This window comes from Bos grunniens, chromosome 11 (genome assembly GCF_055505025.1).
Source record: "Bos grunniens cultivar Pamir isolate PY7600 chromosome 11, Bosgru_T2T1.0, whole genome shotgun sequence".
Lineage (NCBI taxonomy): Eukaryota > Metazoa > Chordata > Mammalia > Artiodactyla > Bovidae > Bos > Bos grunniens.
The window spans coordinates 58,211,227-58,239,092 of record NC_141175.1 but is presented as its reverse complement, the minus strand read 5'-3'; the positions used below and the strand labels follow the sequence as shown (position 1 = coordinate 58,239,092).

At 50.7% G+C, this 27,866-nt stretch overlaps 1 protein-coding gene across 7 annotated transcripts; it reads left to right on the top strand.

The window, feature by feature from the left end:
• The first annotated feature begins 2 nt into the window (after window positions 1-2).
• On the top strand, window positions 3-27,776 carry CAPG (capping actin protein, gelsolin like). Of its 7 annotated transcripts, XM_086326522.1 has the most exons (11): window positions 3-322; window positions 2,961-3,086; window positions 19,618-19,653; window positions 19,815-19,987; window positions 20,092-20,246; window positions 20,464-20,631; window positions 22,422-22,571; window positions 22,886-22,978; window positions 23,892-24,024; window positions 26,456-26,544; window positions 27,602-27,776. In XM_086326522.1, exons 2-11 carry the CDS (start codon window positions 2,992-2,994, stop codon window positions 27,665-27,667), a joined length of 1,158 nt encoding a protein of 385 aa, XP_086182648.1. In that variant the 5' UTR covers window positions 3-322; window positions 2,961-2,991; the 3' UTR covers window positions 27,668-27,776. The 7 variants fall into 7 exon arrangements, with proteins under 7 accessions (XP_086182648.1, XP_086182651.1, XP_086182653.1 ...); XM_086326525.1 differs by lacking the exon at window positions 2,961-3,086 and having other exon boundaries at window positions 106-322; XM_086326527.1 differs by lacking the exons at window positions 3-322; window positions 2,961-3,086 and adding an exon at window positions 9,621-9,731.
• The last annotated feature ends 90 nt before the right edge of the window (window positions 27,777-27,866 follow it).

Sequence of the window (27,866 nt, the reverse complement as noted above, 5' to 3'; positions counted from 1 at the left end):
CGTCATCTGGGAAGCCCTAATACCTTCATAAACTAGTTGTTTTCCACCTTTGATGATCAGGGAACAGCAGTATATGGCCAGATCAGAAAGTGTAAAAGCTGAAAATGGGGTTGAAGACAGAAAGTCCAATGTGTTGCTGGCCACTGTGGTGTCAGTGCTCTCGATACAGATGTAACCTGAACCCTCACTTGGGAGCCAGAAATCAGCCGAGAAGAGGCTTCGGGAGAGAGACTGCCCTGGCCCCGTCAGGTGGATGAAGTGGGGCTTCATCCCACCAGACAGGCTGGACCCTTGAGTTCCTGACTGGCACCGAAGGGCCTGGGTAAGTCCTTGCTATAGTGTCTTCAGCGGATCTTTATGTAAGGAGGGGAGTGCTGGCGCTAGACGCTAAGGTGTGAGCTGAGCACTTTGAGAGCGAGCATACGGAAGGAAAGTGCCCTGGTTATTACTTCCTGGCAGCCCCTCGGCCTTATCTGGCTCTGCCATATATAGCTGATGCCGGGGTGCAGGGAGCTCAGAGCGGTCAGACACCGTGGACCGAATATCTGGACCTACATCCCAGAACTCGGAGAACCCTGGCCTTCCCTGGGCTGCTCCATGAGATGTGCAGGCCACACAGAGACCCCCAACAGGCTTAATCCTGCCACAGGGTCCGGGTACTCCTCCCTCCGGGAAAAGGGAGTTCGCTCCAGGCGGTGGAGAGAGGGTTAAGGAGGCAGACTCTGCGACCCAAGGCTGCTGGCCGAAGCGCCCACCCGCCATCCGCTTCCCCGGAAGCCCCAGCCGCGTCGGGAGGGCGGGGCTCAGGATCTCGGAGAACAGCTCGAGTCCGCGACCCCACGGTGGAGCAGCGTGTGCAGGGACGGGGAGCCGAGCCTCGGGGAGAGAAGGGACCTCTTCCACACGAGGCAAGGGGTACCCCCACCTGGAGCCGGGGGATCCCACCGCGCCTGACACTCGCCTGACATTCGCTTCCGGTCGGGAGCGCCTCCCTCCCGAGGCCCCGCCCCCACGTCCACTGCCTGCTGGGATTTGTAGTTCGTAAAGGCGGGACCAACAGGCCGGGCGCGTGTATGTGGGTGTGTGTGTGTGGGGGTGTGTGCCAACGGGCCGGCGCGTGTATGTGGGTGTGTGTGGGTGTGTGTGTGTCTGTGTCTGTGTGTGTGTCTCTCGAGGTCCGCTGTGGCGTCCCCATCCTTTTAACCTCACCCCTGAGGGCTCATTGCACTTAGGCAAGGCGCAAAGACCGCAAGCTGGCGTTCCCGAGGTCCTGTCCTATCCCCCACTCCTGCTGGGATTTGTAGTTTAGGCTGGGGTCTGGCCTCGGTGGGGCCGGGAATTGGAGTCCCACCTGTGCCCGGCCTGGTGCCGTCCTTATTCCTGCTTTTTTCAGTGGACCTTGGATCTGGATAGTAGGCCTGGCGCGGGTCGCAATCTCGGCCAAGCTCCCCCTGGTCCTTCCTACCGGCCGGCCTCCACCTCCCACCCCGACCCCCGTTCACCAGCTCGATCTTTGTGCCTGCGCCTATGGGACCAGCCGCCAGATTCTCAAACCAAAGCACGAAGAGGGGCGCGGTCTGGGAGGGGCGGAAAGCCCGGAGAGAAATCCAGAGTGAGCACTTAGCCTGGGAGCCCCAGCCCAGCTCTGCTGAAGCAGGCGATGATCCAGGGCCCTTTCAGTACTTAGAGAGTCTGTGATCAACGGTGTCCCAAAATGGTGACCAGACCCGCCCAGGACTGGCTGGGCACATTAGAGCTGATTACCCTACAGGGTTGACAGACCAAAATTTTTATTTGCCAAATTTAGCAACCCTACAGGAGCCCAGAAAATGGCAACCAAACTCCAGTATTCTTGCCTGGGAAATCCCATGGACAGAGGAGCCTGGCGGACTATGGGGTCACAAAAAAGCTGGACAGGACTTAGCAACTAAACAACAGGATATCAGGGAGGGAGGAGTGCCGGGAGCCGGCGAGAGACATTCCACTCGTGACAAAGGTCATGAGGAAGGAGGCTCGGCATACGCAAAGGCGGGATCGAGCCTCAGGAGTCCCCCTGGATATTCCCGAGCATCTACCCCCCAAAAACCAGAGTCTGCCTACTTTATTGCTTTGTGCTCTCACCTCTGACTTTACTGGGGGCTGTCCCCCACCACCATCTCGCTCTCTCTGTCAAAGAGTTAACTTACAGCTCCAATTAATAAAGTTCCTGGGCAATTAGGAGTGTTTAAATCCAAACCCCTCAGCTGGCTCTCTAACTCGCCTGACAAGTTTACCCGGACTCCTACAGCTATGCATACGATTGTTTACAGTCTTCCAGCCTCGAGAGGCACAGGAAGCTTAAGATATTCAAATAGCTTAGAGCCTCTCAGAGAGTTAGAAACTGTCAGAATAAAACTAGTAAAAGATTTCATTGATGAACCAATGCTTGTTGCCAAGTTTTCACATCCCCTGAATTGTATCCTTGAATATGTATTAATTAATAGTTGGTATGTAGAAAAAATAAGTAGTGGCCTTGGTGTTAGTAACTTTAGACCCTTAAGGTAATAAATTCTTTCCTTTGTTGAAAACCCATTACACATCCGCCCTATAGGAATGCAATTTTATCTTTGGAAGATGGCGCCAAACCTTAAAATAATTACTCTTAGAGAAAATAAGTCTTAAGGTTGATAAGTCTTTGTCAAGAGTCATAAAATGTTAATAGGCCTTCCGGCCAGAAGATAATGTAAATCACCTAAACCATTTGTATACGATAAATTTGCAGGAAATAAACTCTGGTTTTTGATAAGGATCAAAAACTGCTGACTTTGCATCCCCTATTATCCTCTATGTGTAACTTACGGTATAAAAGCCCCTGTTGAAAATAAAGCTACGAAAAAAAAAAAAAAAGAAAGAAAAGAAAGCTACGGGCCTTGCTCACCAACGCTTGGTCTCCCCATGTCATTCTTCCCTTCAACTTCCAGCTGAGTCTCCATCTGGAGCGCGGAACCCACCATGCTTACTAATTATGCCTGGGCTTCTAAGATCCGACCGGGAAGGCCTCAGTGTCTCCTTTCCTTCGGGAGAACGGAAGGACGCCTGCGGCCTACGTAAGTGGTGCAAACTTCTTGTCTTGAAGTTTTATTGGTCTCCCGCGTAAACCAAGCTACTCAGCCTCTTTTCTCCACTGAATTTCCTCACTGAGCTATCCTCATTCTATTACTCTTTATATCTCGAATTAACATTTGAATAGGTTGCCTAAGCCATCTCTCCTTCGAATACCCTGGATCAGCCGGGGGTGGACCCCGGCAGAGGAGGGCTCTTCTGACCATGAAAACCAAGAAATACGTCAACCCTGGCCCACAGGTTTGCTTTGAGGATCAAGTTGGGGGATGGGAGTTGTGTGAGGAGAGGGTGTTTTGTAAACTGTAAAGCCTGGGGCCTGGGTGAGGTGTTCTCTGCACTCTGAAGTGCTGGAGAAAAGGTGCTGGGGCTTCAGATCAGATCAGATCAGATCAGTCGCTCAGTCGTGTCCGACTCTTTGCGACCCCATGAATCGCAGCACGCCAGGCCTCCATGTCCATCACCAACTCCCGGAGTTCACTGAGACTCACGTCCATCAAGTCAGTGATGCCATCCAGCCATCTCATCCTCTGTAGTTCCCTTCTCCTCCTGCTCCCAGTCCCTCCCAGCATCAGAGTCTTTTCCAATGAGTCAACTCTTCGCATGAGGTGGCCAAAGTACTGGAGTTTCAAATTAGCATCATTCCTTCCAAAGAAATCCCAGGGCTGATCTCCTTCAGAATGCACTGGTTGGATCTCCTTGCAGTCCAAGGGACTCTCAAGAGTCTTCTCCAACACCACAGAGGGGAAGGTACACTTAGTGTGGACTCCCTGGTGGCTCAGCAATAAAGAATCTGCCTGCAATGGAGGAAACCTGGGTTCAGTCCCTGGGTTAAGAAGATCCGCTGGAGAAGGGAATGGCAACCCACTCCAGTATTCTTGCCTGGAGAGTTCCATAGACAGAGGAGCCTGGCAGGCTACAGTCCACAGGGTCACAAACAGTTGGACAAAACTGAGCGACTAACCCTTTCACTTTTCACACTTAAGTGTAGTTAAGTAAGATGTCACCGTTAGGAAAAGCTGGGTGGCAGTTACATGGAACCTCTCTATACAGTTTTTTTTTAAGTGGGGTGTAAATGGGTGGAGGCTGGTCTTACCAGTCAAAGGTTACAAAGCCCTTTCGCTTTTCATTTGGTGACAGCTTTACTGGGTGTACAATTCAGTGTTTTTTTTTAGTATATTCTCAGAGTTGTGCAGTTATCACCACAATGTAACTTTATAACATTTTCATCACCCCCAAAATAAATCAGTGCTGCTGCTGCTGGGATGCTAAGCAACAGCTAATCTACTTCCTATTTCTATAGCTTTGCCAACTTTGGACATTTCATATAAATGAAATCATATAATATGTGATCTTTTGTGACTGGCTTCTTTCACTTAGCATGATGCTTTAAAAATTCAGGTTGTAATGTGTATCAGTACTCTGTACTACTTTTGTAACTTCCTGTGAGTCTATAATTATTTTGAAATAAAAATTCTTTTTTTCTTAAAGCATGTTACCTAGAGAATGAGCAGAGGTAGCCTTTTATGTGTGAAGAACTCAGAGCTGGCACTAGCATTCACTGCTGAGAGCAAGAGAGGCCTTGGGAGAGGAGTAGAGAGAGCAGGGCCGGACAGGGAGGAGAGAGGCAGGTCTCAGTCCAGATGCACCTCAGGAGATCAGGGAGGCTGGGGGTCCTACCACCTGGCTCTGTATTTACTAAGGATGTCTTCAGCTCAGTTCAGTCGCTCAGTTGTGTCCCACTCTTTGTGACCCCATGAATCGCAGCACGCCAGGCCTCCCTGTCCATCACCAACTCCCGGAGTCTACTCAAATTCATATCCATCGAGTCAGTGATCCCATCCAGCCATCTCATCCTCTGTCATCCCCTTCTCCTCCTGCCCCCAATCCCTCCCAGCATTAGGGTCTTTTCCAGTGAGTCAACTCTTCGCATGAGGTGGCCAAAGTATTGGAGTTTCAGCTTTAGAATCAGTCCTTCCAATGAACATCCAGGATTGATCTCCTTTAGGATGGACTGATTGGACCTCCTTGCAGTCCAAGGGACTCTCAAGAGTCTTCTCCAACACCACAGTTCAAAAGCATCAATTCTTTGGCACTCAGCTTTCTTCACAGTCCAACTCTCATATCCATACATGACCACTGGAAAAACCATAGCCTTGACTAGACGGACCTTTGTTGGCAAAGTAATATTTCTGCTTTTGAATATGCTATCTAGGTTGGTCATAACTTTTCTTCCAAGGAGTAAGCATCTTTTAATTTCAGGGCTGCAATCACCATCTGCAGTGATTTTGGAGCCCCAAAAAATAAAGTCTGACACTGTTTCCCCATCTATTTCCCATGAAGTGATGGGACCAGATGCCATGATCTTAGTTTTCTAAATGTTGAGCTTTAAGCCAACTTTTCCATGCTTGTCTTTCACTTTCATCAAGAGGCTCTTTAGTTCTTCTTCACTTTCTGCCATAAGGGTGGTGTCATCTGCATATCTGAGGTTATTGATATTTCTCCCGGCAATCTTGATTCCAGCTTGTGCTTCTTCCAGCCCAGCGTTTGCCATGATGTACTCTGCATATAATAAGCAGTTATATAAGTTAATAATATAAGTTATATTATTATATATAACTTAACTTATATTAACTTATATAACATATAAATATAAATATATATAAGTTAATAAGTTAATAATATAACTTATTAAGTTATAATAAGTTAAATAAGCAGGGTGACAATATACAGCCTTGACGTACTCCTTTTCCTGTTTGGAACCAGTCTGTTGTTCCATGTCCAGGTCTTAGAGCAAATCATTTCAACACCACTTTGCCACTATTTCCTCATCTGTAAAATGAGGATAATAAAAGGATCTAGTTAAGGACTTCCCTTTGGTCCAGTGGTTAAAAATCTCCCTGCCAGTGCAGAGGACAAGGATCTGGGAAGATTCCACAGTCCTTGGGGTAACTAAGCCCACAAGCAAGCCACAACTACTGAAGCCCACATACCGAGAGCCTGTGCTCCTCAACAAGAGAAGCCACCGCAAACAGAAGCCCATATACCTCAACTAGAGAGTAGCCCACACTTGCCACAACTAGAGAAATCCTGCTCAAAGCAATGACAACTCAGCACAGTGAAAAAGAAAATAATTTTTAAAAATAGTCTAAAAAAAAGAGGATCTATTTTAGAGGGTAAATGGAAGGATTAAATGAGAAACCCATATGAAGGACAGCACCTGGCACTTAATGCCAACACTCAAAAGAGCTATTATCAGGACCTTAGAGTGGTGCTGAGGATCCAGTGTGATCTTACCTGGGCAGACCTGTCCTGTCTCAGGCACGGTGCTCTACTTGAGCTTCTCTTGCCCTGCTCATTTGTGCTGTATTGGACAGTCCCATTTTCCCAACCAGTCACCAAGGAAATTCAGGATGTCGCCATCCAGGAAGCCTCTGAGTACCCTTCAGTGCTTGAAAACAAACTTTAAAAAAAAAAAAAAATCTGTTTATTTGGCTGTGTCAGTTCTCAGTTTTGGCACATGGGATCTTTATTGCATCATGTGGCATCTTTCATCTGAGGTGCAGGCTTCTCTCTATTTGTGGCGTGCAGACTCAGCAGTTGTGGCACGCAGGCTTAGGTTCCCACAACACGTGGAATCTTAGTTCCCTGAAAGTGAAATAAGTGAAGTGTTAGTGGCTCAGTCCTGTCCAACTCCTTTCGACCCCATAAACTGTAGCCCACCAGGCTCCTCTGTCCATGGAATTCTCTAGGCAAGAATGCTAGAGTGGGTAGCTATGCCCTTCTCCAGAGGATCTTCCCAACCCAGGGATCGAACCCAGGTCTCCTGCATTGCAGGCATATTCTTTACTGTTCAACCACCAGGGAACTAGCCCGTGTCCCCTCTATTGGAAGTCAGATTCTTAACCACTGGACCACCAGGAAAGTCCCAGAAACAAACTTTTAAATTCTGAGCTTTATCCAGAAAATGGGCTTCCCTGGTGGTTCAGACGGTAAAGAATCTGCCTGCAATGCAGGACCCAGGTTCAAACCCTGAATCAGGAAGATCCTCTGGAGAAGGGGATGGCAACCCACTCCAGTATTCTTGCCTGGAGAATCTCATGGACAGAGGAACCTGGTGGGTTACAGTTCATAGGGTCACAAAGAGTTGGACACAAGTGACTTAGCATGCACATTCGGAAAAGATAACCATCCAGACTCCTGGATATTCCTCAGAGCAGCTGAAATGATCTAGAAAACTTCATTGTTGATCAGATTAAAGGCTAGTAGCATCCTGAGTGCAGAGAAGGCAATGGCATCCCACTCCAGTACTCTTGCCTGGAAAATCCCATGGATGGAGGAGCCTGGTAGGCTGCAGTCCATGGGGTCGCTAAGAGTCAGACACGACTGAGCAACTTCCCTTTCACTTTTCACTTTCATGCATTGGAGAAGGAAATGGCAGCCCACTCCAGTGTTCTTGCCTGGAGAATCCCAAGGATGGGGGAGCCTGGTGGGTTTCCGTCTATGGGGTCACACAGAGTCGGACACGACTGACGCGGCTTAGCAGCAGCAGCAGCAGCAGCAGCATCCTGAGTCAGTGTTTCTTCATTTTTTTTTTTTCAATGTTTCTTCAAATGAACATTTTGGGAGAATGTGATATGGAATGTTTAGGGATTGTGACAGAACCCTGCCATCCCCCCAGGCTGAGGAAATGCAATAGTTCAGCCTGATCTGCTCTTCTGGACTGGAGTCAGAAGAGCCAGAAGAGGGTGGACAACAGGTGGGAGGATAGTGTCTAAGCTTTCCTCAGGAGTGGAGTGGAGTCCCTTGGTGTTGCCCAGATGGTGTTCTACCTGCTTCGGTAGAACCAGGCTTTGAATTGTCACTCTCCAGGGAGGTGGTGCTAGTGGTAAAGAACCTGCCTGCCATTGCTGGAGATGTAAGAGACACAGGTTTGATCCCTGGGTCAGGAAGATCCCCTAGAGAAGGGCATGGCAACCCACTCCAGTATTCTTGTCTGGAGAATCCCATGGATATAGGAGCCTCGCAGGCTACAGTCCATGGGGTTGCATAGAGTCAGACTGATTAAAGCAACTTAGCATGCACATGTCAGACCCCATGCATCGGGTCTCATCACTTCATGGCAAACAGATGGGGAAACAATGGAAACAGTGATGGACTTTGTTTTCTGGGCTCCAAAATCACTGCAGATGGTGACTGCAGCCATGAAATTAAAAGACGCTTGCTCCTTGGGAAAAAAGTTATGACCAACCTAGACAGCATATTAGAAAGCAGAGACATTACTCTGCCAACAAAGGTCCATCTAGTCAAAGCTATGGTTTTTCCAGTAGTCATGTATGGATGTGAGAGTTGGACTGGGACTGTGAAGAAAGCTGAGCACTGAAGAATTGATGTTTTGAACTGTGGTGTTGGAGAAGACTCCTGAGAGTCCCTTGGACAGCAAGGAGATCAAACCAGTCTGTCCTAAAGGAGATCAATCCTGAGTATTCATTGGAAGGACTGATGCTAAAGCTGAAACTCCAATACTTTGGCCACCTAATGCAAAGAACTCACTCATTTGAAAAGACCCTGATGCTGGGAAAGATTGAAGGTGGGAGGAGAAGGGGGTGAAAAAGTATGAGATGGTTGGATGGCATCACCGATTCGATGGACATGAGTTTGAGTAGGCTCTGGGAGTTGTTGATGGACAGGGAAGCCTAGCATGCTGCAGTCCATGGGGTCGCAAAGAGTTGGACACAACTGAGCGACTTGAACTGAACCAGACCCCATCAGTGGGCCTTGGAGAAAGTCATACTGGTTGTAATTTTCCAAGCTGCTTGAAAAAGTCCTCTTACTTCTGGGTCAAGGGGCCATGCCCTAATCCTGGTGCTTCTTGTCAGCTGACATCTTGCGAGGTTTGGCCTGCTGTGCATGGTTCTCTTCATTCAAAAGCCAATGTGGGAGTGTGGACTGTTGGTGGTTCACTTAAAGAAGACCTGACCTCCAAGTATGGACACTGGCTGGACTGTTTCCCTCTGAATAAAAGGAAGGGTGGGGTGTTATATCTCCTGCACCAGTTTGAAGCCACACTAGCCTGTATTAGAGTCCTGGTTCTACTACTGAACTGGCAGTGTGACCCTGGACCTGTGACCCACCCTCTTTGAGCCTCTCAGAGGATTATCTATTAGGCAGCATAACCACAAATAGTTGTGAGGACTGAACGAGGTCGCGTTTAAAGCACCAAATACAGGGACTTCCCTGGCAGTGCAGTGGTTAAAACACTGAGCTTCTGCTACAGGGGTAATGGGTTCAGTCCCCGGTGGGAAAGTAAGATCCCAAATGCAGTGCGGGGCATTGGGGGTGGGGGCTGGGTGGGGGAGGTGCGGTGTGTGTGTGGTGGAATAAATAAATAAAAGATTTTAAAGCATTGAGTACAAAGCAGGCACTAAAGGAGAAGTAGCTATTCCTGTTTAATCCAGCTCAAGGATCTAACAATTGAATCGGATGTGAACACCTTGCTCTGGCCAAGTTTACCACATAGTAAGGTTGTTAGTTTCCCTAATACCAGCCCAAATTCTCAGTCCCTCTCGGTGCCGAGCCTCCACCGGAGGGACGACTGCGAGGGGCCCGGCCCTCCCCCCTGACTCACTCGGGTAGGCGGGGAGGCTTCCAGCCTTTCACGTCGGGGACGGGGGCGGGGGCGAGGGCTGGGCTGGGGCCCGGGAGAAGAGGAGGGGAGGGCAGCAGAGACAGTGCCCAGAGCGAGCCAGCGGGGCGCAGACAGGCAAGTAGCGCTTGGGGTCTGACCAGCAGGCGCCTGAGTTCCCCCTGTAGGCTTCTGAGGGGCTCAGCCGGTCACGGGGCACCCTGCTCCCCCCTCTTTTCTTAGGGGTGCACCCGCGTGTCTAATCATCTCTCCTCCTTTCCCCTAAGGAGGGGCGGGAGGGAGCAGCCGTGCTAAAGGAATGTTTATTTTATTCCATTTGGGACCAACTGAGCATCTCTCACTGGGAGACCGGAGAGGGAGGAGAAATATGAGTTTGTTAAAAAGAAGTTTTAGTGTTTGGTTAGCAGATAATGTCAATAATAGCCTGTGTACTGTTAGAGTTCCAAGAGGCTTGAGACTCCTAAATTCTTTTAAAGGAACTGCTCTTTTGTTTTCTTGTTAGTTTGTTTCCTTGTTAGTTTGCAAAGCCTCCTCTGCCCTCCTCCGCGATGGGGCCACCTTTTTTTTCAGCCAGGTGAGGCTCCAGTGTAGCAAGAGAGCAGTGAGTTGGATTCATCCTTGTGCCCTTGGTCACTGCGGAGTCTAGAGCCCCAGAGCCACTCAGGTTCTGCACTGGTGCACACCGGAGTGGACCAGCCTTGCTAGGGCGGGGCTCCGGAAGGGCAACAATGGAAAGCCAAGCCCCAGGAGCGATCTGGGGTTTAACTTCCCATCTCTCTGCTAAATTGTGAACTGGGGGAGGAGGCAGGAGGATTGCTTCCAGAGATGCCCGGCACATGAACTGAGGTCCCGGGATAAATTCTCTGTTGGCCAGAGAAAGCCATCTAAGTTAATTGAGCATCTATTATTTGTTCAGTTGTTGCATAGTCGATCGGTTATGTCCGAATCTTTTGCGAATCCAAGGACTGCAGCCTGCCAGGCTTCTCTGTCCATGCTCCCAGGCAAGGATATTGGAGTGGATTGCCATTCCCTTCTCCAAGGGATCTTCCCGACCCAGGGATCCAACCTTCTTCTCCTGCAAGTCTCCTGCATTGCAGTCGGATTCTTTTACTACCGAGCCACCATCTCATTAATTACACCATCTCATTTAATCTGCTTGTTTATCTTCATGCCCATTTTACAGATAGGGCACAGGGAGGCTACAGAAAGTTAAGTCACTTGCAAGAGGAAGCAGTTGTGGTTCAGTCGTTCAGTCATATCTGACTCTGAGATTCCATGGACTGCAGCCTGCCAGGAAGACGAAGCAGAATCAATAGTAATCAAACTGTTCAGTCTTTCCATTACACCAGACCCTCTTCTTAAGGACCTGGAGACACTCAGGTACCAGCTAGAGTTTGTGTTCTTTGAAGAGAACATTTAACTTCTCATTTTGTTCCAGTCCAGAAATTCTAATGTGGATTGATTCTGTTCCACTGCCACTCCCTGGATGGGGCCCTGAAGGCTGAATCTTATCTCAGTCTAGTCTGTTGATTAGCCCTGGGCCAAGCCTGGCGGGTATCTTGGGGAGACGGGCCAGAGTCCTGGGCTAAAAGGCCCTTGACTTCCTCCTGGAGCGTGTACAGATTCTAGCTGCATCCTCCCATACAGATTTAGGAGGGCATGGAAGCTTCTTCCCTTGCTCTACCTGCCTCTCCCTGTGTGATCGTGGACCAGTCACTTGTGCTCTCAGGGTCCCCCTAGCCTCCTCTGGAAAGCAAACAAGCAAGTTGGACAGACTAGCTCCAGGGCCTTATGATGTATTGAAGGCAAGATGGCGTCTGGGTAGAGTCAGAACCATGATTATTTTTATTGCTGTCCCTCAGAGCGCCTGAGGCTGAGAATGTGTGATAGTCAACACCTGGTGAATGAGAAGCTGAGCAAGGGTCGACGTGAGAGGCAGCCAGCATGTGTGAGCGCGTGCTAAGTCATGCCCGTCTCTGTGCCACCCTGTGGACTGGAGCACACCAGGCTCCTCTGTCCATGGGATTCTCCAGGCAAGAATACTGAAGTGGGCTGCTATGCCCTCCTCTAGGGGATATTCCCGACCCCACATCTCTTATGTCTCCAGCATTGGCAAGTGCGTTCTTTACCACTAGCGCCACCTGGGAAGGCTTAGTGACCACAGGGCATTACAGACCCTTCATTATCCTAACTTGCACCCTTAGAATTACTATTGACTTGTTAGGGATTTGACCAGGGACCTAAGCACTCGGTTAAGAGAGATTCAGATCCAGTGCTTGTTCCCAATGTCTGCATGCATGCTAAGTCGCTTCAGTCGTGTCCCATTCTGTGGGACCCCATGGACTGTAGTCTGCCAGGCTCCTCTGTCTATGGAATTCTCCAGGCAAGAATACTGGAGTGGGTTGCCATGCTCTCCTCCAGGGGATCTTCCCTACCCAGGGATTGAACCCACATCTCTTTTGTCTCCTGCACTGATGGATGGGTTCGTTACCACTAGGGCCACTTAGGAAACCAGCATGCAGGACATCGCAAAGTCTGTGTCACCCACCTCTGCCATTCCCTGGGAACTGAGCTTCAACAACTACAACAAAAGTCAAATGTAGTCATTCAGGCAAGGAGAAAGACAAGCCAGGGAGGAGGAAAAAGTGATGCCGAGGCAGTGACTCCACCCAGGAAATGTGACTAATTCAGCTGAAGCCAGGGCCAGGCAGTCATGCCTGCCCCAGGCTGGTAAGCGGGGGAATGTGGCCAGTCTCGGCTTTCCTGTGGTTTTTCTTGCAGGCCCCAGACTCAGGGCTGCTAGCCCTGGCCTGCTGCCGCTGGCGGAGGCCACTGTGATGGGGAGGCTTGGAGCTGGGGTGGGTTTCCAGCCTCTGGGCAGTGGCGGGGCGGGTCTCTGAAGAGCCAGCCTGGTCGCAGTGTTGCTCTCCTCTGTCAGGCCCTGCCTGGCTGCCCAGCACAGTCCACCCCTTCCTGTGGAGGACGGACCTCAGCACTAGCTGGGGCTGGAGCCCAGGGGTGGGGCTGATGGGTGGGGCTACCTGGAGGAAGAGCTGAGGGAAGTGAGAGACTGAGGTGGGGCTGGAGGAGCCTGAAAAGCAGAAGTAGGAGGAAGCAGAGCTGCGCGGAACAGGTGAAAGTGGGGAGGAAGGCCGAGGGAGATGGGGTGTGGGGTGGGCTGGCCGGGACCCTCTTAGGTGGGCAGATGAGGGCAGACACAGAGACTCACATTTCTGGAAGCTGCTTTGTCCAGGACTGGTGTGCACCCTCCCCCAACACACACACAGACACTGCTGCCCTGTCCAGGCACTGGAGCCTTGTGGGTTCCCTGGGTGGGATAAGGGACGCCCGGACCAGGGATTGTCCTGGCTTGTGGAGAGGTGGTGTGTGATCTGCTACCAGAGGCCACCACACCGAGTGACCTGACCAGACTCCTGAAGGCCCTCAGCCAGCCCAGAGGTGCATTCAGCTTTGATGGTACTTGTTCCTAAGACGGGATGGTGGTGTGACAGCAGATGGGTGGGCTGGAATGGGGGAGGGGGCAGGCCTAGCATTTGAATTCAGACCAAACTATGCCTCAGGGTTCATTATTTTTGCAAACTTAAGAAGAACTCTGATGGGGATCTGGCCAGCTGCCTAGGGTAGGGTACGGGAAGGCAAAGGTGGAGCCCGGAAAGGGTGGGTCAGTCACGTGCATGGTCAGTCTTGTCTGACTCTTTGCGACCCCATGGACTGTAGCCGGCCAGGCTCCTCTGTCCATGGGATTTTCCAAGCAAGAATACTGAAGTGGGTTGTCATTTCCTACTCCAGATGATCCTCCAAACCCAGGGATTGAACCCGCGTCTCTTGCATCTCCTGCATTGGCAGGCGGTTTCTTTACTGGCTGTGCCACCAGTTTGCACCTGGGAAAGGGTGGGAGTCCTGCTTGGTGTCTGGGGAGGGAGCACTGACTGAGGATCCCCAGGTGAGGCTTCTAGACCCTGCAGCTCCTGTGAAAGCCCAGGTTCTCAGCTGGGAATAGCTGGTGTCATCTCTAGTGTTGACACTCACCCCTGATTCTTTCTTGGGGAGTGGGGTAGGAGCTGTTGGCATTTCACACCTAAGGGCAAACGATGAAGGGACCTGTTGGGAATCAGTGGAATCGGAATCTGAGAAGGGTGCAGACAGCATCGAGCACCTGTCATCTTTACAGCTGACAGGCATTGCTGGAAAAGTCTGCATAATCAACTCCCCCACTCCCAGTGTGTCTTCAAAGGCCAGCTCCTTCCTAAGTCAGGACCTCGGGACAGCCAGCAGGGCACCCGTCCTCCCCTCCAACCCTGGCCCCTAATTTCTGCCTCCAGGGCTGCTCCTCCCTATTGAAATCCTGGGTTATCTCTTAGGCTCCATCTGGTCTAATCATTGGAGCTCAACAAGTGCAGTTAATCCTGAGTGCCTGCAGGCTACTGGGCACAGCCCAAGGTTCCAGGCAAAATATGGTTCCTTCCTGAAAGGCCTTTATAGTCGAGTCGGGGAGACGGCCAGGCCTGTAACTCAGCATGCTGTGGCGGAGTGGGAAAAACTAAAAGGTTTTAACATAAGAAGTATAGAAGCGGCTCCCCTGTGAGGTGGTGAGTTCCCCACCAGGAAAGGTATTCAAGAAGAAATGGTGAGGGATGTAGGGATTTCTGTGCCGTGCTCATGTCTGGGTGTGTGTTGGGAGGCAGATCTGGAGTGTGTGTGTATGTGTGTGTGTGTGTGTGTGTTAGTCTTTCAGTTGTGTCTGACTCTTTGTGACCCCATGGACTGTAGTGCGCCAGGCTTCTCCGTCCATGGAATTCTCCAGATGAGAATACTAGAGTGGGTAGCCATTTCCTTCTCCAGGGGATCTACTGGATCCAGGGATCGAACCTGGGTGTCCTGCATTGCAGGCAGATTCTTTACTATCTGAGCCACAAGGAAACCCGAGTATTAAATAAAGCTCCTTCTAATGCTGACATCTGATTCTGTGATGTTCCGCACCTAGGGGAAGTTTTATGTGGTCTCCTGGAAGTGACGGTTTCCTGCTTCACAGCCCATCCTCTAGAGACCATGAGACTTGTGGGTTGTTCTTCATTTCTGGGCCCCTTCCCAATGCCGAGTTCCCAGCATAGACCTAGAATGGAACTGAATAGACCTTGTCATGGGCTGCTTGAGGAATGCAGAAGTGCCGGGCGTGTCCCCTGCTCTACCTGAGACACGGAGCTATCAGGTCATACTCTAAGACAGCCTGTGAGCGGGAAGAAGATGAGAACTCCCAGAGAAGGACAAAGCCGCCAAATGAGAGCTGAGGCTTGAAATGGGTCTGGATGAGTGGCAGGGCTTTGATGGTCCTCAGGGTTGAGGTTGGCACTAAGGAAGCTGAGGGGCTGTGGGCTTGGGCAGAGGGGTTGTGGGGAGAGGACGAGTGACAGGCCAGTGTCAGTGAGCGCTTGGTGGGGGCCAGGGAGCAGCGTTAGAGTCACCTGGAACTTCTCTGGCACTGATACTCCAGTTCCACCCTGGAGAGTCTGGTTTTAACTGGCCTGGACATGGGGATTTAAAAAAAAAAAAAAAAACCCAGGTGACTCTAATATGCAGACAGATAGAGATGCTGTTCTGGACACAGTTAACTGGCAGAATGAGAACCACCTAGGACATAGTTCAAATGCCCATGGAATCAAGACCCATGGAATCAAGTCTCCAGGCCTGGGCTTCGAAGTTTTTGTAAGATCCTAACATAGTTCTTCTGCAATGCAGGAGCTGCAAGAGACATGGGTTCAATCCCTGGGTGGGGAGGATCCCCTGGAGGAGGGCATGGCAACCCACTCCAGTATTCTTGCCTGGAGAATCCCATGGACAGAGAAGCCTGGTGTGCTACCATCCATGGGGTCGCAGAGAGTCAAATGTGAATGAAGTGACTTAGCACACGCACTCGAAACGTAATTCTAATGGGTGGCCAGGCTAGAAAGCCAGAGGGATGAGGGCAACCAGCCCCTCTCAACAAAATGCTGCGATGGCTCTCGGAGGCTGGCAGCCCCACGTATGGTCTGCCTGCTATTGAGTTATGGCCTGAGCTCTTAGCTCAGGAACAACAACAACAAAAAATAGCTGGCAATGAGCACGCCATTTCTGTCCCTGAGCTCTACCCACCCTGGCTTGTGCTTGGGGGCGGCCACCTCACCGCTTGGGGCCTGAGTCACAGGCTGAGCTGTCTGTTGCAGGGGATGTGGGCACAGCATGTGACCCTTTGTGGGATTGAGAATCATTGACATTTCCTCCCCCAAACCTCCCCCTCACTGTCTGCCCCCCTCCCTTGGGGAAGTGTGATTCCAAAAATGTGCCTTTCATTTGTGTTTTGAGTAGGGCTTCCCCGGTGGCTCAGTGGTAAAGAATCTGTCTGCCAGTATAGGAGCCCCAGGAGACGTGGCTTCCATCCCTGGATGGGGAAGATGCCCTGGAGTAGGAAATGGCAACCCACTCCAGTATTCTTGCCTGGAGAATCCCCATGGACTGAGAAGCCTGGTGGGCTAGAGTCCATGGGGCTGCAGAGTTGGACACGACTCAGTATGCACATACTATGTTGTAAATTAGGAAAGAAAAGCAAAGTCATTACTCACATGGTATTTTACACCCATGGCCACTGCTCCTATTTCTTTTTTTTTCCTACTCAGACTCCACACCCTCTGCTCTCCCTAAAAGTTCTCTTTGTACTTCCTGCTTCCCCAGCCCCTCAAGAGTCTCCTAATGGTGACTTTCAGCCCTGAAATTCTCCAGGTCCTTCTCTTGCACCACTAGGGCTCCCTGTTCAGTCGCACAGCATAAATTGTGTGACGGTTCTTGACTGTGAGCTCTGCATTTTCAGTCAAAGAAATCCTCTAGAATTGGGCACATAGGAGAGTGAGTGAAGCTATAGCTACTGCAGTTGCTAATTTTTAAAAAGATAACATTTTTAAAATTTTTTGTTTATGTATTTATTGGCTACACTGGGTCCTTGTTGCTGCCTGCAGGTTTTCTCTAAGTTGCAGAGAGCTGGAGCTGCTCTCTAGTTGCGATGCGCGGGCTTCTCTTGTTACGGAGCATGGGTTCTGGGGCGCTCAGTAATGGTCCTCCTGGGCTTTAGAGCGCAGTCTCAGTAGTTGGGTCCCACAGCCTTTGTTGCCCTGCAACATGTGAGATCTCCCTAGTCCAGGGATCGAACGTGTGTCGCCTGCAATGGCCAGCGGACTCTCAACCACTGGACCACCAGGGAAATCCAGAAGACAGTATTTTTTAAAATGCTTGCCTTGAGCATTTTTTTTCCTGAAATAACTTTTGTCCAAAAAAGGTTGCTCTTACTGTCCTACAGAATAAAGATGATATTCATCATCCTGGTATTTGAGGGATGCTGGACATATAGAAGTGGTAGCTAATGCCTGGGAATGGAGGAAATTCCCTAGGTAGGGAGTTTAGAATTTGAGAAAGCGCTAAGTCTAATGTTAGCTGTAGGTTTTTCTGTGTTTTTTTTTTCTGGGATTTTTTTGTTCAATTTTGGTAGATGCCTTTTATTAGGCTAAGGACATTCCCTTCTGGAACTTCCCTGGCAGTCTAATTGTTAAGACTGTGCTCCCATTGCAGGGATAAAACAGGTTAAGACTGGGCTTCCCTTGTGGCTCAGCTGGTAAAGAATTCGCCTGCAATGCGGGAGACCTGGGTTCAATCCCTGAGTTGGGAAGATCCCCTGGAGAAGGGAAAGGCTACCCACTCCAGTAGTCTGGCTTGGAGAATTCCATGGACTTGGAATTCCATGACCCCATGGACAGTCCATGGGGTCGCAAGAGTTGGACATGACTGAGCAACTTGCCCTTTCACTTTCTTTCCCATTGTAGGGAGCATGCATTTGATGCCTGGCTGGGGAGCTAAGATCCCACGTGCCCCATGCTGCTAAGTCGCTTCAGTCGTGTCCGACTCTGTGTGACCCCAGAGACGGCAGCCCACCAGGCTCCCCCATCCCTGGGATTCTCCAGGCAAGAACACTGGAGTGGCTTGCCATTTCCTTCTCCAATGCATGAAAGTGAAAAGTGAAAGTGAAGTTGCTCAGGTTGTCTACTTGAAAGTTATACAATCGTGTCCAACTCCTAGCGACCCCATGGACTGCAGTCTACCAGGCTCCTCCGTCCATAGGATTTTCCAGGCAAGAGTACTGGAGTGGGGAAAGGCCATTGCCTTTTCCCACGTGCCCCATAGCATGGCCAAAAAAAGAGGAAATTCCCTTCTATTTCTCTTTTGCTGAAAGCTTTTTTTAAATCAAAAATGGATGTAGAATTTTTCTAAGTGGTTTGTTTTTATCTATAGAGATGATTTTATGTTTGTTTATATGGCTTGTCAATCGGGTGGATTACATTGATTTTCAGATGTTAAACCAACTTTGCATTTCTGGAGTAAACCCTGTTTAGTCATAATGTTTCACCTTTCTATATATTTCTGAATTCTATGTGCTAAAATTTTGTCAGGTTTTTTCTTGTGTTCATGAGGGATATTGGTCTAATTTCCTTTTCTATAATATTTTTATCTGATTTTGTTACATCAGGAAAATGGTGGCAGCATGGGATGGATTATGAAGGATTGGCATGCCTTCCTTAAGTTTTTGGTAGAATTTATCTGAACTTGAAATTTGGGGGTGGGTAGTTTTTAAGTACCATTTCAGTTTCTTTTGGGATTCCCTAATAGCTCAGTTGGTAAAGAATCTGCCTGCAATTCAGGAGACCCCCGTTCGATTCCTGGGTCGGGAAGATCCACTGGAGAAGGGATAGGCTACCCACTCCAGTATTCTTGGGCTTCCCTTGTGACTCAGCTGGTAAAGAATCCGCCTGCAACTCGGGAGACTTGGGTTCAATCCCTGGGTTGGGAAAAGCCCCTGGAGAAGGGAAAGGCTATCCACTCCAGTATTCTGGCCTGGAGAATTCCATGGGCTGTAAAGTCCATGGGGTCACAAAGAGTCGGACACGACTGAGTGACTTGCACTTTCACTTCCCGTTTCTTTAGTAGATATTAGAACCCTTCAAATAATCTATTTCTTCTTCTTTTTAAAAAAATGTTTATTATTTGGCTGTGCTGAGTCTTAGTTGCGGCATGTGGAATCTTTAGTTTTGCGTGTGGGATCTAGTTCCCTGACCAGGGATGGAACCCGGGCTCCCTGTATAGGCAGCACAGAGCCTCAGCCACTGGACCACCAGGGAAGTCCCTCTAATTCTTGTTGAGTGAACTTGCATAATTTGTATCCTTCAAAGACTGCCCATTTTGTATAAGTTGTTGACTATATTGGCATAAAGTTTTTGTGATATTCTCTTTATCCTTTTAATACTTGTAGGATCTTTAGTGGTGTTCATCTCTCTTGTTTCTGTATTAGAAATTTGTGTCTTTTCTTTTACTTAATCAATGTGTCAAACGGGTCATCATTTTTTTTGATGTTTCCAAAACCCAGCTTCATTGATTTTCTCTATTTTTTTGGCTTCCTATCCATTGACTTTAAGTTATTGATTTTAGACTTTTCAAATATAAGCCATTATTACTTAGAGAGGCATATCCCAGCCTCATGCAATGCCCAGAATTAGGACTCCTGTCTAGAAGCAGAAGAGGTCACAGCAAGGGGAAGACCCTGGCCCAAGGAGCCCAAGACCTGGCTTTCGCTAGCCACTCACAAGTCACTGTGTCACTTGGGACTTAGACTCTTTGAGCCTCAGTTTCTTTGCCTGAATAATGGAGAAATCTGCTTTTGGAGGTGAATTAGTTGAATAATGAAGCACTTGGCCTCTGGGAAGGACCTCCCCAGACCAACGTGAAGGCTGGTACTCATGACATTTGTAATCATAATGGCTTTGATTCTGTCTTTGCAGATCCAGAAACAGCATGTACTCACCCATCCCCCAGAGGTAGGCTGTGCGCCCCTTCCCCTTTCACCCTTCTCCTCTTCACTTCCAAGGGCAGCCCCTCCTCTCCCCCACACCGCAGTCCCCAGGCCTGCCCCAGGTCTCTCTGCTTGTCTCCACTGCATACGGGCCTCGGCCTTCACCAACCCGCTCCCCTCCCGCAGCGGCTCTCCGTTCCCACCGACCGTGAAGCTCCCTGGCCTGCACATATGGAGGGTGGAGAAGCTGAAGCCAGTGCCTGTGGCCCCTGAGAACTACGGCATTTTCTTCTCGGGAGACTCCTACCTGGTGCTGCACAATGGCCCGGAAGAGCTCTCCCACCTGCACCTGTGGATCGGTAAGGGAGGGAACTGGGAGGACTGGTGGGGGGTGGGGGTGGTGCTGGCCCAGGCAGGGGTCGGGGCTGGCCTAGGTCTCACCGGCAACCTCCCCCGACCCCAGGCCAGCAGTCATCCCGGGACGAGCAGGGGGGCTGCGCCATATTGGCCGTGCACCTCAACACCCTGCTCGGAGAGCGGCCTGTGCAGCACCGAGAGTCACAGGGCAATGAGTCCGACCTCTTCATGAGCTACTTCCCCCACGGCCTCAAGTACCAGGTCAGAACCCACTGCCCACGCCCTCTCCTGTGGCTTCTCCTTGAGCTCCTTCCCGCTAGTCGTGACCCTGCAAAAGGCGCAAGGCCACTCAGGGCTGGAGCCTCCTCCCACCCGGTTCCTGCTTGCCTGCTTTCCTTCCTGCCCAGTGGGAGGGGGCATGGGGTGCTGGTGGGAGGGGACGGGGGGGGCCCACTCAGGCTGGCCATCCGGGCTGCAGGAAGGCGGCGTGGAGTCGGCGTTTCACAAGACCTCCCCAGGAACCGCCCCAGCTGCCATCAAGAAACTCTACCAGGTGAAGGGCAAGAAGAACATTCGTGCCACTGAGCGGGTGCTGAGCTGGGACAGTTTCAACACAGGGGACTGCTTCATCCTGGACCTGGGCCAGGTAGGTGGGCAAGGCTGACTGAGCACCCACTCATGTTGCACTGTGTGTGTCTCTCTCTTTTTTATGCCTGTGCTGGATCTTAGCTGTGGCATCAGGGATCTAGTTCCCTGACCAGGAATCGAACCTGGGGCCCCCTGTTTTGGGAGCCTGGAGTCTTAACCATTGGACTGCCCAGGAAGTCACTGGGTTTTTTTTTTTTTCTTTTCAGTCACACTGTGCACACAGCCTATAGGATCTTAGTTCCCCAACCAGGGATTGAAATGGGGGCCACAGCAGTGAAAGTGCTGAGTCCTAGGCACTGGACCACCGGGGAACTCCTTGGTGCTATTTTAAAGGGCAGGGACTAGGAAGCCAGAGCAGAGGGAAAGGGGCTGAGAAGCTGTAAGCCCATTCCAAGTGGGGTCACTGTGGCTGTTAGAAGACATCCCTGTATTTGTTTGGACAGAAACCTCCCTCTGCTGTCTAGTCTTGGCCTCTAACACTGAGTCTACTCTCTAGTGCTCCTGGAACCTTTGAAGCTCTGAGTTAGCTGCCTCCCATCCCATGCGTTAATCAGTTCATTCATCTCTTCCCTTGGTGAACCTATGGCCCCTGCTCTGAGCCAGCATGTGTGCATGCTAAGTCGCTTCAGTCGTGTCCAACTCTTTGTGACCCCATGAAGGACCCCAGGCTCCTCTGTCCAAGGTATTCTCCAGGCAAGAATACTGGAGTTGGTTGCCATGCCCTTCTCCAGGGGATCTTCCTGACCCAAGGGTTGAACCCGCATCTCATATGTCTCCTGCATCAGCAGGCAGGTTCTTTACCACTAGCGCCACCTGGAGACCACAAGTTGCTGGCCCAGGGCAGGCAGCCAAGGCCAGGTCTATCACTGACTGTATTTTAACCCATGACAAGATGTGATGAGGGTCCTCTTAGGAGCAGTGGGATGGGCTGGGGGAGCTTATGGCAGTGAGGAGCCTTCTAGGCCAAGCCACTGCCCCAGGAAAGTGCCACTTGACTAGACTAGGGGAAACGCCATTCCAGGGGAAGGTGATGGGTGAGCTGAGGCACTGAGTGGGAGAAGGGCACAGACATGCCTGTCGACAGCCAGGAAGGAGGCAGCCTGACTTGGACGCAGGGTGGGGACAGGACCAGTGGGAGTGGAAAGTGCTAAGAAGCTGCGACAGGGCAGGAGGAGATTGAGTCTTTGAGGGTCTGGACTGTACCTGTCGTGCTAAAGATTTGGAACAGGAAGAGGAACCTGGATGCTGTTTAGAAGGAGGACTGGAAACATTGAGATGGAGGCAGGGGACCTACTCAGTAGAGGTGATGAGGGCCATGCCTGGCGAGTGCGCAGAGGCATCTGACATTCTGGGCCCAGGGACGCCATTCACCTGTTCACCCATTCACCCTTTCATTCACTCATTCACCCAATTCATTCATGCAATAACTATTTATTCTGGGCCTAAAGATGTGCCTGTTTCTGTTTGGCACTGAGCATACAGCAGTGGGTCAGGTCATGCCAAACAAAACAAAACCCTCATGCCCTAATGAGGCTTACTTTCTAGTCAGGGAAAATACATTATAAATAAGATAAAGATGTTTCAATATATGACACAAGTGATGTGGAAAATAAAAGTCTGTGGGAGATGGGGGTGTGGGGCAGAGAAAGGCTCTCACAGAGACTGTCATTCCTGTCCCCAGAGGCCTTGCTTCCCTTGCTTTCTTGCTTGTCTTTGATCGTCTTGCCTCAGTTCTGCAGAGGACAGGATGCAAGTGGCTCTAACCTGAGCCTCCCCACTTCCTTCCAGAACATCTTTGCCTGGTGTGGTGCGAAGTCCAACATATTGGAGCGGAACAAGGCACGGGACCTGGCACTGGCCATCCGGGACAGCGAGCGGCAGGGCAAGGCCCACGTGGAGATCGTCACCGATGGGGAGGAGCCTGCCGACATGATCCAGGTTGAGAGACATGGGGGTAGCAGGAGGGTGGCCTCTGCTTGAGGCCACCGAAGGAGGCAGTGATCACAGCAGGAGGGCTGTAAGGGCATCTGGGGCCCTGCTTAGGGCTTGGCTGGTTCATCAGGTGCCTTGGTGGGACTCAGAGTCAAGTACCCCTTGGGATGAAGGGACTGGTATCCAGGGACCGAGCCCTCTCCAGCTCTGCCTGGTGCCTTTGTGCAGACATGGGTGTGGGGGTGGGAGTGAGGGGGTGGCCCTGGGCATGATAGGTGCCCAGGAATCCCTGGAAATGTGGCCTGCCCTCGTCCCTGCAGGTCTTGGGTCCCAAGCCCTCTCTGAAGGAGGGTAACCCTGAGGAAGACCTCACAGCTGACCGGACAAACGCACAGGCCGCGGCTCTGTATAAGGTGGGTGTCCCGGGCCTGCCCTGGGACCAGGCGGGGGTGTGATCTTGATGCCTGTGGGGCTGAGAGAAGAGGAGAGGAGAAAGCAGCGGGCAGGTGGGGCCAGGTTCCAGGGTGGTTTATCAGGGCGTGGAGTGAGGGGAGGATGGGAAGTGAACCGATGCTCGGCCCTCCTGGGGAGGTGAATGTCACTTCCCTTCCAGCCCATTCTTAGATATGGAGGTTTGAAACAAGCCGATGCTGAGCTTTACTTTGTTTTTTTTAATATCTATTTATTTATTATTTATTTGGCTGCGTTGGGCCTTAGTTGCAGCCACAGTCTTCTTTCTAGTTGTGGCACTTGGGCTTAGTTGTCCCATGGCATCTGGGATCTTAGTTCCCTAACCAGGGGTCGAACCTGCATCCCCTGCATTGCACACTGAAAAGAAGTGTTAGTTGCTCAGTCATGTCCAACTCTTTGCAACCCCATGGACTGTAGCCCACCAGGCTCCTCTGTCCATGGCATTCTCCAGGCAAGAACACTGGAGTGGGGAGCCATTCCCGTCTCCAGGGGATCTTCCAGACCCAGGGACTGAACCCAGGTCTTCTCCATTGCAGGCAGATTCTTTACTGTCTGAGCCACCAGGGAAGTCCCTGAACTGTACCTTTTTTGAATTCTTTGCATTTACTTGTTAATTTGGAATCTAATTAATTTCCACAGATTCAGGGGCTCTGGGAGGCGGTGACTGAGGCTGAAGTGGGGATGGGGGTTGTCTGGGATTTGCCTATCAGCTGTCAGTTCTTCCCCTCCCTTCGGTCTGCTGTTCAGCCTGGGGTGGTGGGTGGGACCTCTACTGGAGGGACCTGCTCCTTGGTGGAGGTCAGAGCTTTGAACTGCGGGAAGGAGGGTGACACGGCACTGCCCACTGTCCCCCAGGTCTCTGACGCCACTGGACAGATGAACCTGACCAAGCTGGCTGATTCCAGCCCCTTCGCCCTCGAGCTGCTGATACCCGATGACTGCTTTGTGTTGGACAACGGACTCTGCGGCAAGATCTACATCTGGAAGGGTATGTGTAGCTTCTCCACACCAGCCTGAGGCCCCTGTGGTCACTCTAACCAGGAAGGCTTCCCACGAGAGGGCTCAGCCAGCCCATAGACACCTGGCTCAGCGAGCCTCCGTGGCTGATGGTTAATTCCTGGCAAGGGTTCTGCACCTTCAGCCCACCTCTGAATCATCTGAGGGCCCTGTTAAGACCCAGAGCGAACCACACCCCTGAGACTCTCATTCTCGAGGTCTGGGTTTCCCAGGTGGTGCTAGTGATAAAGAACCCACCTGGCAATGCAGGAGACATAAGAGACGCAGCTTCAATCCCTGGATAGGGACGATCCCTTGGAGGAGGGCAGGGTAACCCACTCCAGTGTTCTTGCCTGGAGAATTCTATGGACAGAGGAGCCTGACGGTCTACAGTCCATGGGATCGCGGAGAGTTGGACACTGAAGTGACTTAGCACGCATGAGACTTTGCAGGCTCTGGGAACCATCTCTCGGGTTCCCAGGTCTTGCTGCTGACTTTGTGTTGAGGACCACTTGCCACAGAGCTCTCCTAGGCCTCAGTGCCACTGGGACCCCTGCTTCTGCCTGTCTGCCTTGACTGTGACCAATTCTAGATATGAAATCTCACCTTATGCACTGGGTAGCAAACTGGTAGGGCTCGTTTTTCCAAGAGGTTGTATTGGCTAGAAATGAAACACCCTTGGGCAGAAGCCTGCTTGCTAGATCAGACTCTAAAAATATTGTAACAAAGCTCTGAGTCTGTGAGTAATTCTCTGTGCTTGTCTTTTCTTGTTCTTTTTTTCCCCCCCGCTGTGCTGGGTCTTTGTTGCTGCATGCCTTTCTCTAGTTGCGGTGAGCAGGGGCTTCCTCTTGGTTTGATGCTTGAGTTTCTCATTGTGGTGGCTTCTCTTGTGGAGCACAGGCTTTAGGTGGATAGGCTTCAGTAGTTGCAGCTCGTGCTTGTGGCGCATGGGTTTGCTCTGAGGCATATGGAACCTTCCCAGAGCAGGGATCAAACCTGTGTCCCCTGCATTGGCAGATGGACTCTCATCCACTGGAACACCAGGGAAGTTCTGTGTCTTTTCTTGTTCTTGAATGTGTCTCAACTGCCCAGATTATAAACCTCTTGAATGAAATCACATTGTCTCTAGTGCCTTGATGAGATAGCATTTGCTCAGTATAGCATTTGCTCAGTAAATATTTGTGACATGAACCAGGACCAGGAGAACTTTCCAGCTAGGAGGATGGAGAAGTGTTAGGTGTTGTAACTTGGCAGCTATTAGGCATCACACTCTTGCCTCAGGGAAGGACCAGGAGTGGCAAGCTACAAGGCAGGTTTCTAAGAGGTGAGGAGGATGGTGGTAGGGGGTGGGGAGGATTGTGTTGCTGGGGCTGCCTTTGCATGCCAGGCTTCCCTGTCCTTCACTGTCTCCAGAAGTTTGCTCAAACTGATGTCCATTGAGTCAGTGATGCCATCTAACCATCTCATCCTCTTCCTGCCCTTAGTCTTTGCTAGCATCAGCGTCTTCTGATGAATCATCTCTTTGCATCAGGTGGCCAAAGTATTGGAGCTTTAGCCTCAGCATCATTCCTTCCAAAGAATATTCAGGGTTGATTTCCTTTAGGATTAACCAGTTTGATCTGGTTTGGAAGTGTCTTTAGCCCCAAGCAAAGAATGGAGAAACCAGTGGGAGAAACAGGAAACTTAGGAGCTGGGAAGAGAAGCATCAGGCAATCACAGAGGAAGGATACAGCACATTAATCTCAGATATATTGTGGCTAATTAGAGTTTTAATAGCCTGGCTGAAGAGCCAACCACAGTTGACAACATTGTTTCCTTGGAAAAATTCCTCCAGGTGGAGCAGGGTTTGGTTAAAGGCGAGAAGGGAGGACACTGCTGTTCCTTTTTACTGACTCTCAGTTGGAATAACCATTAGGCTGATGTTGGCATCTAGCTTTATGGGAGTAAGATTGCAGTCAATCATGCCCTTTTTTTCTGTCCAATTTAATTTTGCAAGAAAGGCTTGATAACAGTACAGTTGACAGACTCAAAAGGCGGGGGGCCCTGGAAAGGGAGAGAGGGGCCTGAGTGTCTCATGCGAGGGCGACATTAGTTCTCCCTGAATATCCCTGGGGCCCTGGCCCGAGCAGAATGATGATTGGAGCGGGCAGAGGGCAGTTTTCATCTGGAGCTGTGAGTTGGGAGAGGCTGACTTCTCACTGAGCCCCCTCAGGGTGTTCTTAGGACCAGGAGGCCAGCTATTCTGTGGGTGTGTGAGCTCAGTTGCTCAGTTATGCCTGGCTCTTTGTGACCCCACGGACTGTGTAGCCCACTGGGGTCCTCTGTCCATGGAATCTGGACCTCCTTAAATCTCCTCGAGACAAATGGGATGCGGGCTAGAGAGGGTCCCTGCTCTTTTAAAATTTATCCTCCTTATGATCCAGGGCGCAAAGCTAATGAGAAGGAGCGGCAGGCGGCCCTCCAAGTGGCGGAGGACTTTATCACCCGCATGCGGTATGCCCCAAACACTCAGGTGAGGAGCCCTCCCTGTGCCAGCACACCCTCTTCCTAGACTCTTCCCTGGGCCCCTGCCCCTTGCTTGGACTGGACAAGAAGGGTGAGAAAGCCCCGGGCACAGTCAGGAGCAGTCAGGCCTCCCCTCCTGGAAACACCCAGTGGGAAGGCCCTTCTCAGTCCTTCAGAGTTTTACAGTACATGTTCTTTTCTTTTTTTTTTTTTTTAAACTTGTTAATGTACTTTTTTAAAAAAGATTTTTTAAATTTGTTTTTAATTGGAGGATAATTGCTTTTCAGTGTTGTGTTGTTTCTGCCATATGACAATGTGAATCAGCCCTAAGTATATGTTCCCGCTCTCTGGAATCTCCCTCCCACCCTCTGCCCTGCACCCCCCGCCCCCCGCCCCCACGCTGCACTCCTTCCTGCCCCTCTAGGTTGTCACAGAGCCCAGGCTGAGCTCCCTGGGTTATACAGTGACTTCCCACCAGCTATTTTTACACGTGGTAGTATATGTATGTCAATGCTACTCTCTCAATTTGTCCCAGCCTCTCCTGTCCCTGCTGTGTCCACAAGTCTGCTCTCTGTCTGCATCTCTGTTCCTGCTCTATAAATAGATTCATCAATATAATTTTTCTAGATTCCATATATGTGTTATTATACCGCATTTGTTTTTCTCTGACTCACTTCACCCTGTATAACAGGCTCTAGTTTCATCCACCTCACTAGCACTGATTCAAATGCATTCCCTTTCATGACTGAGTAATATTCCACAATCCGTGTTTTTTTCTAAGAGGATGATGGGCAGCGCTCCCCTGGGAGTCCAGCTAGCCAGATGTGCCTCTGGATGACTCATGTGGCTCCTCTGGGCCATGGATTCTAGCTAGTTCTGCCCTTCTCACTGTTTTCTCAGCCCATGTCCCTGTAATCTTTCTTGTCTCTTGGCTTACCTGGAAGAGCATCACTGGCTGGAAGGCCTGTGGACTCAGGCCTGGTGCCCAGCACCCTCCTCCCTGGCTCTGGAAGAGGCAGAGGTGGCAGCCTTGTGAGCCAGACTCTCCCCTGCCATCCCTACAGGTGGAGATTCTGCCCCAGGGCCGCGAGAGTGCCATCTTCAAGCAATTCTTCAAGGACTGGAAGTGAGGGTGGGCATCTCCCTGCCTCTACCTCCTACCCACTTGCTCCTCCTCTGACCTTCTGGTCAGTGCTGAGGTGCCCCTGCCCATGATCAATAAAGGAGACCAGTACTTTTCTTGCTGTTTGCCTGCATTGCCTGCCCTGGGCTAATACTCCCTGCCACACTAGTCACCCAGCTCTGCCCCATGCTGGGTGGAGTAGATGT

What these genes read in the sequence shown, in the direction of transcription:
- CAPG (XM_086326522.1), top strand. Translation starts at nt 2,992, where the DNA reads ATGCTTACTAATTATGCCTGGGCTTCTAAGATCCGACCGGGAAGGCCT. An exon ending in TACTCACCCATCCCCCAGAG is followed by an intron (nt 19,654 to 19,814) that starts GTAGGCTGTGCG and finishes CCCCTCCCGCAG; the next exon opens with CGGCTCTCCGTTCCCACCGA. An exon ending in CCACCTGCACCTGTGGATCG is followed by an intron (nt 19,988 to 20,091) that starts GTAAGGGAGGGA and finishes CCCCGACCCCAG; the next exon opens with GCCAGCAGTCATCCCGGGAC.